The sequence below is a fragment of the Podarcis pityusensis genome (assembly GCF_964106645.2).
Source record: "Podarcis pityusensis genome assembly, chromosome: 9".
Taxonomy (NCBI): Eukaryota; Metazoa; Chordata; class Lepidosauria; order Squamata; family Lacertidae; genus Podarcis; species Podarcis pityusensis.
Window position 1 is genome coordinate 27,049,364 of NC_138034.1, and position 13,469 is coordinate 27,062,832.

Here is a 13,469-nt window from a genome sequence, read left to right on the forward strand (position 1 = left end):
AAAAAGAGGTGCCAAAACTCACCATGAACGCCTCCCTTGTTCTCTTATAATGGCAATGGTGCCCACCTGTGAGGTGCTGGAACTGAGTTTTGGCGAGTTCTAGTTGGGGATGGGGGAGCCCTGAGTCTCTAGCTGCTAAGCGTTGATGCAACAGAGCAACAACTCCAGGAGGTAGCCCTTCCTTAGTCTTGCATTTCCTTGCGCCATATTTTTTCAGTACAATCTCCTTGCCTGCTAGAACAGGCCACGTAAGTTCTGATTGTGCAAACAGCTTACCAAAGCCCCTCTTGTATATAGTAACTCAACTGTGGAACCAGAAGTTGTGCACAAACAATAACTAATAATCAATAGTGGGTTGTGACAGAGACAGTGCCACCTCTCACAAGTTTCTGAATATCTATATTTACTTCACACATACACCCACCATTTCTCTGTCAATAGCCTACATAAAGCTACTATTGGCAGACGTGATGCCCTTATTTTGTACTAGTGTTGTAATTCTGAAATTATGTGAAAAGCCCTGAGGTACCTTTTCAAAAAGAAAATTGCATACATGAGTTAGGTGAACTTAAATATATTTTGAGCAAGCTAAAGACTAAACTAAACAAGGGATTCTTCTTAACTGTTTTTGCTTTCTGATCCTGAGCCTACAGTACAAATTGGGAACTTATCCAAGCAGCGCTGCTGATATGCAACTTTGATTTATTGAACTGCAACACTGAAACCATACCAAAATGAAAAAAAGGAGGTAGTAAATCAAGCCCAACAGTCATCACATACTGAAAGTCAATTCTTCAGAACGGCAAAGGGGTGGAAATCACTGCTTGGGATTCTTACGGTTTCAACAATAATACTTAACATTTATGTGGGGCTTTGGTTGGCATATTTGAACATTCATCCTATAATCCACCACCATGTAAGGTAAGTGACTATTATCATCCTCATCTTTCTGAAGAGAACAGAGGCTGAGAAAGCAGTGCCTTAACCAAGGCCTCCTCATGAATTCATGGAAAGGACAATCCTAGAACCAGGAACACCATGGTTGACAGCTCTCAGTCTTAGCCACTACACCATGCCAGCTGTTTCAAAAGAATTCAGGCTACATGAAAAGGCTTGGGATGCAACATTATCCTCCTACCTACAATAATAGCCGGCATAGTTTGGCATCCATTTCTTTTAAAAAGCAAAATGCTCAGGGGCTGAAAAAAGGGAGATATGTTGCTTCCAACAGTACAAAGACTAACAGTAATGCAAGTGGTGCAGCTGTTAATACATCATCTACATTTCTGCACAACTGATAATGTATACAAATGCCTCCCCAAACTGCCATTTCTACAGCTAAAAGTTAATGAAACTTTTGGTAAACTCCTGTGTGCTGCAGTTAGTAATTATCAGACCGTTGCATTCCAGGCAGGAGAATTAAAGCTATAATCTCAACTTTAGCATGTAAGACAAATGACCTGCCTCTGACCCTTATCACAGGCAGTTTACCATCCAGTAACTCAAACAAAGAATGCTCTCTTCAAAACACCCACTCCAATACCCCACATACCTGAAGTCTACTGTGCTCCAGAAAAGTTTCACCAAAATTGCTCCGTCAACATGGATTAATATACCACTAAGGGAGCATTAAGTACCTGAAACCTCATTCTCAAACAATGAGGTAAAACCAGTTCAGCAAAACAAAAGTACACCCATTCCACCACCTTCCATAAAACACATTTACAAAAACACCCCCTCAAAAACCTCACCCCTACACACATTTTAAAGCCCACAGCAGGAGAAGAGGCAGTTCGTTACAAATATGTATATTTTGTTGCATTCCAGTGCAGCATGCCCAGTAAAAACCCACCGCGTAAACAAATTCCAAACAGGCTTTCTCAGGTTTGCTATAGGCATAGTTCGTATCTTGTTTGTTTCTTCATCCTTGAAGCCTCAAGTATGGATCTTAGCCCTGTAAATATCTTTAGCACACTACAAAACATAGTATTTTATGGCCTCTGATTTTAATGCAGTTTTAATCTTATTTCTCAGACAAGCCATGTCCGGTTATAATCTAGGATAATAATAACCAATAGCTGGTCCATGGCTCTCCTTTCTTCACAGCATGCTGTTTAGATGGACCATTATGACTTCAGTAAGTCACCTTTTAATATTTATCAGGGTCAATTAGAATAGAAATATTTTAATCGTATCTTACCCAAGTGATAACCCCTTTTCTGCTGGTGCTCTGTTTTAAAGAGACAAGAACTGCTGCAGTCCCTTGGAGCCTGGTTTTATTTTGATATGAACATTCGTTAGCAAGACCCTACTATTGTGATAAAATGTCACTACAAGGCTATACACACTACATTGGTTTAGAGTAAATGTGCATATGGGTGGAGAATAGGGATAATGCCAGTAGACTCCACGTGTTCCTGCAACATGTGATCATCATAACATGGGGAAACCCTATGAGCATACATGTACAGGCTGTTTCACAAGTTATGGTATACAAACATGAAGGATGTTACTTTGTTCTCTCTGTGGCGAGGCTGAGAGTACACCAATGTAGTACATGAAGTACTCAGGCTTTTCATTTCCTTTTTGTGCTATGGCTACTCTCCCAAAATTGGTTTTATTGTTATTAAAAACAATTTTTAAAATCTCAAGCTATGCAAAGCTCAGACAGTTCCAAGAAGATTAAGCTCTTCACTACCTTTTAACAAGTAACATCTCAGCAGCACAGATGACAGAAATTCTTAAATGAAAAGCAGTAATTAATTACACTGAGTTGTATCCAATGCTATGCTTGTGAACTTCTGCTTGTGCAATGGAACGTCACTCTGGACAGCCCACATGCAACTCCCAACTAATAATTTTGGGACCATTTGTGTGTCATTAGATCAGCTACTTCTGGGATTTTTACATCACCCATACTGTCAGAAGTACAGTGGTACCTCAAGTTACAAACGCCTCAGGTTACAAACACTTCAGGTTACAAACTCCGCTAACCTGGAAGAGTTACCTCGAGTAGAGAACTTTGCCCAGGATGAGAACGGAAATCGTGTGCTGGCAGTGCAGCAGCAGCAAGAGGCCCCATTAGCGAAAGCACACCTCTAGTTAAGAACAGTTTCAGGTTAAGAACAGATCTCCGGAACGAATTAAGTTCATAACTAGAGGTACCACTGTAGCAAAATTCAGTCTCTAATGTCTGGATGTGGGACATTAACTTCTCAACTGAGAAACTTCTACCTATGGCAAAGAATTCTGGGGCAGGCATACAGCTTCCATGGGGTGCTAGTCAGGTCTACTGAGCCTAACGAGAATGCATCCCAGAAAACACCCAGCATTCCCCTGTGGTTGCACAATGCAGGGAAAGATTGACATCTGTGAGCAAGCTGGCTTTCATGGAAGCCTGCCTGCCATGACTCACCTTCACTTTGAGGATCCCTCGGTTAGAAAACCACAGCACAAAAGCAATTATGAATATATGGTTATATTTAGATTTAATGCAGTTTCCTATGAATATATTTACTGAATATTGTTCCAGCATCTTCTGGATTTTGTGTTTCTGGCTTACAGAGAGACCAATTAGAATGTTAAGTTTTGGCAAAGATGGGGAATTATTCCTTATGTTTGTATAAACAGAAAAACAGAATGTTTTAATTAGTGGCACAGAGGTTTTAAGGTTAACAGTCAATCCTGTGCAGTTCTGATCTCCATTTTGAGAACCTCGGTTTTAAGTGTCCTTGACAGACAGAAGGATATAAGAGCAGTTTTTTTTAAAGGAAGGAAGGAAGTCGGGGGGGGGGGGAGTAGCAGCGGTAGACATTCATTTATTTTCTTAGGAAAAGCACTAAAAGAATTGCTATGGGGAGTTTTGACTGTCTCATAAGAAATCTCTCCTCTTCAAGTTCTTGTTAAGAGTCTAACAACAGAGTCTAATCTGGCTAAGCCTTCTTATATAATCAATAAAGCACTTAGAGAAAACACTTACGGTTTATGTGGTCGATATAGTAGACACCAATCTGAGGATCGTATGCAGCTTCCCATCCCCATGGTAGCTCATCTCCAACACAGTCTGCAAAGGATAATGGCTTTGTTAACCTAAAAACAAAACCAGAAAGTAATTGAATTAAGATTATGGAATTTTTCCTAGACATACACATGCAGAAAATTAGGCAAAGTAATTCAGAAGTGTCACTTCAGGCACTATGCTGTTCAATATTTCCACTTTCAAACGAGGAAGAGAGAAAGGCTTGTTTAGGATGAACTGACAAGGGTAAGAGGCTAAAAAACCAATGTCTGAGATGTCTAAACAGAATCAAGGAAATCTTAAATATATGCCTTTTTTCAAGGCCAAACAGGATGCCACTCTGGAACACCCATTTTCCAGAGCTACAATGTGCTGTCTTTGCTCTAAAAATCGGAGCCCCTCCTCGATGGGGCAGAGACGAATTAAACTGGAGGGATATCATCCCATATAAACCCAGAAGACAAATTTGAAGATTTGCCTAATTTAGGGTTAAAAACGTAAGAGCTTGCTGGATCAGGCCAATGGTCCATCTAGTCCCGCATCCTGTTCTCACAGTGGCCAACCGGATGCCTGTTAGAAAGGCTCACCCAGCGCTTTTGTTACATATCTTTAGGTGCCAGGAAAAACATTCCTCTTCTCCCAGGCCTTTGGCTAATTAAACAATCTATGGTGGGGTTTTTGTTAATATGTTATGTATATTTGTGTTCTTATATTGTAAACCTCTGTGATCCTTGGATGAAGGGCAGTAGAGAAATTTTATAAATAAAAATGAAACAAAAAGCCCACAAGCAGGATTTGGGCACAAGAGCATTCTTTCCCCTCCTTTGGAATTCAGTCATTCACAATGAGAAGCATTACTGTGGAGGCAGAGGATAGCCATCATGCCTAGTAGCCATAAATACCCTTCTCCATGAATTTGTCTAATCCTCTTTTAAAGCAGTCTAGGTCGGTGGCCATCATTGCCTCCTGTGAGATTGAGTTCCACAGTTTAACTATGCACTGCATGAAGAAGTCCTTTTGTTTATCAGTCTTCCAACATTCAGCTTCTCCAGATGTCCATGGGTTCAAGTGTCATGAGAGGGAGAAAAACTTTTCTCCATCCACTTTCTCCATGCCTCCTACTTGCCTTTTCTATACAGTAGAAAGTCCCCAACCCTGCAACCTTTCATATATATATATATATATATATATATATATATATATATATATTCTCTCATATTTTCTGTTTTACAATTTAAAATACTCATTTTACATCCTTAAGATATCAATGACTTCCCTTCTTCTCTTTCCATGGTTCATTTTACATATCGTAAATCCCTGCATATTTTGCGAAAACTATACCAATCAGTATTCCATCCATCAAAAGTTATTTACACTGTTGAATTTATCTTAATGCTGCTAGCATTTTCAGCTGTACACAATTATTTCCCATATATTCAATAAACGTTTTCCAATTCTCTTCTTCGATATGTTAAGTATGCAAGTTGTGCCAATTCTATCAACTTAAGTTGCCGTTCTTCTTTGGTTGGGACCTCGCTCGTTTTCTATTTTTGGGCTAACAAAACATGGGCCGCAGTATAGTAGCATACATACCGTAAATAATACATACACAAGGTTGATTGCCCTTTTATTAACCTTGTTAAGGATTCTTGTTAAGAGACTCTGTTGTAGTATCCTAACCCAGGAGGGAAACTAAGCTTTATTTCACCCGAGTCAAAGACCCAGTTTGGCACTCACCCCATGCACATTTGCGTACACACACACACAGAGAGAGAGAGAGAGAGAGAGAGAGAGAGAGACAGACAGACAGACAGACAGAGAGAGAGGCTGGAAGTCTCAATGGCGCCTCTCTGGTGGCTTCATCCAGGGCAAAGCACTCGGCTAGCCCTCCTGTAGCTATGGCTCTGCCTAACCCAAACATCTAATAAATAATTGCAGAAAGATGTCTTGGGAGGGAAACAGCTTGCTTCTTGCTAGAGCAGGATCTATCAGCAAATGCCATGAACTGTCATGATGTGAGCAAAGAGGCTATAATATCGCTAGAAACTGAAGTCTGAGGGATATCAAAAGGGTGAAGCCCTTTCACCACTCTAACCTTGAACTCAATTTCTGACCAAAGTTAGGAACTTCAGAGGAATATAGAAGACTGACAAGGAAGCCAAGAATCTGGCTTAATAAAAATAATACTGAAAGGCAATTTATACAGTAAAATGCAACAGCATGATATGCTGATCAGGTCTATGGGCTGTAACTACCCAAGAAAAAACCTGGGGGGTGGTATGATAGCAAATAGATCGCTGAAGACATTGGCTCTGTGTGCTGGGGAAGTGAGAAGGAAAATTCAGTGATGGGAATTCACAGGAAATAAATTGAAAATGAAACAGCAAGTATCATAATGTCGTTATATAAATCTATAGCCAACTCACATTTAGAATACTAAGTATGTTGTTTCTGCTTTCCCTAACTTAGGGTGGATATCATAGAGCCTTACAGGGTGCAAATAAAAATCTCCTGATTTTCTCTCAGGAGAAAGGCAAAAGGTAGGGCCAGCCAGAGTGGTGCAGCTATTAAAGTGCTTGACTAGAAGCTGGCAGGCCTTGAGTGCAATTTCAACTCAGTCATGAGGCTCACTGGGTAATCTTGGGCAAGTTTCTATCTCTCCATCTCACAAGGTTGTTCTGAGAATAAAGTGGGTGGGAAAAGAACTACAAGCTTGTGGCACAGGGATGATTAAGTGGCAATAAAATAAACAAACAAATAAAAAAACCTAAATAGGGTTGGGTCGCTTAGTTAAGATGAAAATACGATGGGATGGGAGGCAGAAAAGAGAGAAAGGTTGATGCAGTTATGGACCAGTGTGCAAAGATGGGAGGAAATCAAAAGTCTTCCTCTCTCACTAGCACTTGAAACAATTCACTATCTGCTGAACCTTCTCCTTTAGAAGGTGGTCTTTATGCAATTCCAGTTAATATTTAAGCATGAAATTTTTCATGTAGCTGGTTTGGGGGAAAGCACAACAAAACACACTATTTCATAAGAAACAACAGGATAGATATGGATTGTGGCTAACGTGGTGTGTATACCACACTACCCAAACCAGCGATGGGAGCTCACTGAATGTAGACAAAATTGGAGTGTTTGTGTGTAAACTCACTCTCGCCTTCTTTGCTCCTGTTTTTTAGACTGCAAGTTCTCTGGGGCGGAGATCTGTTATTTCTTTACAATGCTTGAAAATTAATGGTTCTATTTACAGGCCACCACAATACATTTGTGTTGTCTGTCCACTGCTCTGGGAAGCAGCAGCAAGCAGTGTAAAGCTGGAAAAACAGGCAGGAGTGCTGGTCCAACCAAGTGCCATAGTTTGGCTTGCCACAAATGTGTCACAAATCTCCACTGCCTCTGCCAATTCATTCAGTTTGGTCACCCATGGTCCAATCAATGTGCTTCTTCATGAAAGAAAATGAGGATTCTCTGACCCATCTAGGATAGCTGCATAACCAAGGCTAAAACATGCAGCATCTGCAAGTAAGTGCTTCAAAAATGACAATAATATCAAAAACTCTTGTGACATCCTAAAGATTAACAAATTTTATTATGGTATAAACTTGTGTGGACTAGAGTTGACTTCATCAGATGCAATCCTCAGATGCAGATAAACATTCACATGGTTGTAAGAGGAGTTGTTGTAAGCAGCGAGATCAAAGAGAAATGAAATGCAAGTAGTACAGACAGCGATAATTCAATTACTGCTTAAGTGTGTGCAAAATAAACACAGTAGGCCTTTATAACAGCAGTAGTAGGTGATAAAACAATCAAATTGACAATGCAAAGTTAATTAACACCTGTAGGAGGAATGGAAACTATTGTCTCTATTCAGATCAAATGTATGGCAAAAACTCACAACAGACAACATCTCGGGCATCCCATGTGTAACTAACAGGCAATACAATACAACAGGTCTGTTAAAAAACCTATTGAATTCAATGGGCTGAGCCCCAGGTAAACAGGTTCAGGATTTCAGCCTTCCCACTATAAACAGCCAAGAGCCTTGTGATGCCTTAAAGACTAACAAATGTACTGTGGCCTAAGTTTTCGTGGACTCGCTTTGTCAAATGCATGAAGTGAAACATCAGTTGGCAGGTATATAAAGGAGAAAACTGTAAGGTGGGGCAACGAGATGCAGCAATTACAGTCAGTGATAATTAGCACTTAAATGTATGTTAAATAGACATGCCTTTTTAAAGTAGCAGATTGGTGATACTAATCAGTATAAATACAGATGTTTCCACCAGGCAGTTCTTGCCCTCAGCCTGTGAGCAAGCAAAGAGAGAAAGAGGGAAGAAGAGTCATGCTGGCTTACAGCGCACTTTAAAGTCCTTATGAGAGGAACTCCAGGAAAAAAGGAGGAAGAGAGGGAGAGAGCTGCCTTACTGATAGTCCAGCACTAACAATAAATCACAAAGGGAGAGGCACAGGTTAGGATAGGGCAGCCAGTGAGTTGACACTCTGCCTCTGGCTCCAACCAAGAGAGACAGTAGAAAGGGGTCAAGGCCATGTTCAGAAACCCCAGAAACAGAACACTGACTGCTGTGCCAGTGCAGGAGCATGAAACTCAGTGTGCATGTTCAAAGGGCGACATTAGGGTTCCAGGGAGTCAGAAGGGCAGCTTTACAAGGGAGAGCATCTTTGTGACTCTGAAGCACTGAACATGGACAAACCTGAATGCAAACACTAGATACTGACCACTAAACTGATTTTATTTCAAGGAGTTGCTTCTACATATCTAGTCTCAGTTTCAGGAATGTACATAACGTCCTTGTAAATAAGCCCACAAAAGTTCATAGTCTGCAAATATATGTATAACATTACTAGTTAAGAGAGTACTATTCTGCATTACCACCGAACTATCTCCTCAATCTCCAATACGGATATTGAGGATACTAGCCTCTTAGCGGGACGCGGGTGGCGCTGGGGGTTAAACCACAGAGCCTAGGACTTGCTGATCAGAAGGTCGGCGGTTCGAATACCCGCAACGGGGTGAACTCCCATTGCTCGGTCCCTGCTCCTGCCAACCTAGCAGTTCGAAAGCATGTCAAGTGTAAGTAGATAAACAGGTACCACTCTGGCAGGAAATTAAACGGCGTTTCCGTGCGCTGCTCTGGTTCTCCAGAAGCGGCTTAGTCATGCTGGCCACATGACCTGGAAGCTGTACGCTGGCTCCCTCGGCCAATAAAGCAAGATGAGCGCTGCAACCCCAGAGTCGGTCACAACTGGACCTAATGGTCAGGGGTACCTTTACCCCCTTTTAGCCTCTTAGCAGGCTTGTAAAACCTCCTTGTATTCTATCAACACAGGTGGCAAAGAAGGGGTGGAGCTGGAAGACTGCCTTCCCATTCTTCTCAACTTGGTGGAGCACTATGGTGGACAAGGGATGGAGATAGCCATCACCTCCATTGCTAAGTCATTCACTCACCTGCATGGGATTCCTCATCATTGTGGCTACAGTGTGTTATTAAATAAAAGGCCACTTTACAGGTCTAGAAATATACCTTGATTTCCCATCATGAGCAAGAGACACAGTATGTCTTGAGCTCATGTGCTCCTTCTTTCTCCACTTCTCCAAGAGCTACTTTTAGTTCTGAAGATACCACTGTTCTATGTGATGTCTCACTTCATGGAGCTGTGGAGTGAGAACAAACCCTAATTTGAAACCATGATCCCATGATATCAACCTGGTTTGAGCTTGCTAATCTCAGTTTAACCAGTCGTGGGGAACCTCCAGATCATGAGCCAAATTTGGCTCTGAATACCGTTTTCTCCAAGTCATACAAGTGTATGGAGGTAAAGATGCAGCTGAAAAGGAACAAGCCTTAAAACAAGCTCCAGGTTGTTCCTGGACAACCAGGACTTGTCCAGCTGAATCTTCATAGTGAAGCCAATTCTTGCTGAAAGGCAGAAGAAGAGGAGTTTGGATTTGATATCCTGCTTTATCACTACCTGAAGGAGTGTCAAAGCGGCTAACATTCTCCTTCCCTTCCTCCCGTACAACAAACACTCTGTGAGGTGAGTGGGGCTGAGAGACTTCGAAGAAGTGTGACTAGCCCAAGGTCACCCAGCAGCTGCATGTGGAGGAGCGGAGACGCGAACCCGAGTCTACCACTCTTAACCACTACACCATACTGGTGTAGTGGCTTTAAGCCCTACTGGAATCTTTCTTTCAAGCTCAATCCACACTGCAAAGGAAAAAAATGGTCATCATTTGGAATCTTTTCAATGTGGTTTTTATTGGATTGTTAAAATGGAAAACTTAATAAATATTATTCCAAAAAAGAGAGGGAAAATGGTCATCTGACATCATGGTGATATCAGGTGATTGAGAGCTATACATTTTTATTAGGATTGGTTGAATGCTGCAGAGATCTGATTGGCAGAAATGTTTGTGGAGCTTCTGTGAGTTCTAACAGAAGTATTTAAAAAATCTGTGGCTTTGGAGGGATTAAAAAAAAATTATTGACCATTCTCCTTAGGATGTGCCGCAGTAGCCCTAGTGCACCAGCCCCCTCTGGCAGCCAGCATCCAATATGCATAAATGTGGGACCATCACATATTACAATCTACACAGATGCAAGAGTCTCTTAATATCTAAATACAAGTGCCTTCCACTTTATGCTGTATGAAGTGGCTTTTAGATTAAAAAAATAGTGCAGAGCTGATTAAGTAAGCCAAAAGTGGGGAAGCCAATCGATAATGTTCAATTGCCAAGGAAAAAAATAAGTATTTCCAATGTAGGAAATCATTAACCAGAGGCTATATGCACATATCCTCTAAAAAGAGAGAGCTACATCACAACTTAATATATAACCAATTCTTGACAGAGAAGCTGTAAAAGAATTCATGTCTTTGACCAACTTTATGAAGTATTCAACATGCAATCTGTCCCAGCTCTATTTTTTATACACTTGGGTAGTGCTCATTATCAGATCTTGCAGAAGGGAACTAATTTAGCAGTCCCAATTAATAAGTAACATGCTTGTTTTGGATCAATCACTGTATGAAGGTTGGGACAGAAACAGAAGTTGGATTGCATACTTGAGATTCATGAGCAAGCCTGAGCCTAATCCTAAAAGGCCACTATGAAGTTTAGTATCCATATAAATAAACTCAAATGATCTCAGAAGCATTTTTTTAACGTATGCTAGCAAAAACAATAGTTCTGATTCTGCAAACCTTCTTACAAACTTGCTTGGTTCTAAGTACCTAAGGAACATTCTTTATGTCTCATATGTTTAAGGAATATTACAAACTGCTAGAATTATGTCAAGTTGTGGGTTGTCAGCTCTTACAAAAACAAAATTAAATTCAAACCTTAGTATTGCAACATGACAAAAGTAAGACTTATGGAATTCAGCTATAAATAGGATAGCTCTACCAATGGTGTGATTATACATGGTAGTTAAAAGAAACCTTTAGGATTTAAGTCCCAGGTACCAGGGGAAAGCAGCAGTTTCATATTCTGCTAGGAAGCTGCCAGAGGCATTCTGGAATAAACTGAATTTGTTCTTATTCAGAAGGGGAATTCTTCATTATACCAATTCAGAAGTAAATTCAGTGGATCATACTTCCAAGTGCAGTAATTAGGTTTAGGAGTGCAGGTGTAGGTTGCACTTCTATGCATATTTACCTGGGAATAAGTCCCACTGGGAGTTGCAGGATGTTTTGGAGTAAGCAAATATAGGATGCATAGCCTAGTATATCATGCCTAAAGTTGAAAGCAAAGCCAATAAAATCAAGGTCAGTTGTTAATTTAATAATTCTCCCTTCAACTCATGCTTATGCAGCCAAAACAGCACCATCAATGCATAGTGGTCCATGAGTAAACCCAAGGTATACAGAAGTGCAATTTTTTAAAAGGAAAAAAAAACCTAAAGGGGAAGAATCCCCCCAAATGTTAAATGAGGACAGAACATGCTCAGAGGGCGCAGGACGCTGACTTGTTGAGGTGGTGGTGGTGATGGAATGGAGGGAGAATCCTGGAAAGGAGGCTGGATGAAGGGAGACAAGATATACTAAAGGTTGAGAGAGCCATCTCATTGTCTGGTTCAGATCAAGAAGCTATTTTTGAGACAGAAGCAAGATTTGCCTCTTGAAATAAATGGATAAATCCGAGATTCTTCCCTTCCCTTATACCTCTTTATCATTCACACACACACATACTTTAATGGGAATGTAAACTGAGTGGTTTATATGCTGAACAACTAGACACTGTGCACATAATTATTCCATAAAGAGGGTATTGCACATTTCCTGGTCAATATACATAATCTTCAACAAGCCTTGGGAAATGGGCATATATTGAATGAATTTTATACATTCTTCAGCAATTATGCAGAATACTCAGCACTTTGGGGGATGCAAATACTATGTATTTGCTGAATCTTGTACATTCTCTGGGCAAACTGTATATTCTCTTGTCACTATGTATAAACGCCAAGAAACATTTTTGTTTTCAGTTTCTTGTTCACAAGGGTGCGATCTGTGCTCTTCAGGTGGCTTCTGGCCCACTGCCTAATCCGACATGGCCTCCAACATTCCCTCCAACTGATCAGCCAAGCAGCAGGAAGAACGAGGACTCCAGATAAAGATTAACTTTTTCTGCAGTCCAACCCTCTTTTCAATACTCTCAGCTATTCCCCAGTCAGCTGAGCAGCACAAGGGGGATTACAGTGAGAGGTAAGTTTTAAACCTTTCTCTCCTACAATTCCGATGGAAATTATTGCCCTCACCCCCCCCCCTCAATGCAATATTATCCATTGCTTTTGTCTTCAAGCGCCCCTCCCTCCTTGTCTCCAAGGTCAAAGAAAGCTTTGCGTGTAGCAGAACAAAAACCATAAGTGGCCCCTGCCCAAAATAGTTTAAGGCTGCTTGAGAGACATCTGGCTGGGGAGGAGGATGTAGTGGGAAGTAGAAGGCAAAGACCTTCAGTCCTGGCAACTGTTTCATGGGGGCCGGTCCTGTTTGTCGGCATTGCTACCTGGTATGATGTTTTCTTGAATGAAGAGCTAATTTTTCTGCTTGTCTCTGCATCCTGAGTGCTAACTTGCATCTGAACCAGGCCTGACATTGCACTTTTAAATGTTCAAAAACAAACACACACACACTTTGCACATAAAGTAAGTCATAAATTACCATCAAAGACAGGAGCCCCTGTTCTGTAGATTTTTTTCAACCTTATTAGCCACAGACTCAGGCAGGGGCATAGCACTGGGGGGGGGGGGAGATGCTGGGGTGATGACCCCAGGAACATTTTTATGGAGGGTCCTTCTCACGCCGCCCAGCTAGCCCTGTGCAACTTTCTGAGGATGGGATCAAAATATGGCTGTTGTGTCCTTCTCACATGTCCCTCCCCAACCACTTTGCGAGTCTGGGGTCATCCCAGTCTCTCAATGCTGCT

At 41.2% G+C, this 13,469-nt stretch overlaps 1 protein-coding gene and 1 long non-coding RNA gene across 3 annotated transcripts in view; both read right to left on the reverse strand.

The window, feature by feature from the left end:
- WWC2 (WW and C2 domain containing 2) overlaps window positions 1-13,469 on the reverse strand; it is a 116,519-nt gene that overhangs the window by 72,392 nt on the left and 30,658 nt on the right. For both annotated transcript variants that reach the window (XM_081021689.1, XM_081021690.1), the window contains exon 2: window positions 3,980-4,089. In XM_081021689.1, the coding sequence (XP_080877815.1) occupies window positions 3,980-4,089 (110 nt within the window). The remainder of the gene's footprint in view (window positions 1-3,979; window positions 4,090-13,469) is intronic.
- LOC308485777 lies at window positions 7,195-11,373 on the reverse strand. Its single transcript, XR_013990764.1, has 3 exons — window positions 10,189-11,373; window positions 9,329-9,963; window positions 7,195-8,963 (listed from the first exon to the last, which is right to left on the reverse strand). It is a non-coding gene; the product is annotated as an uncharacterized lncRNA (long non-coding RNA).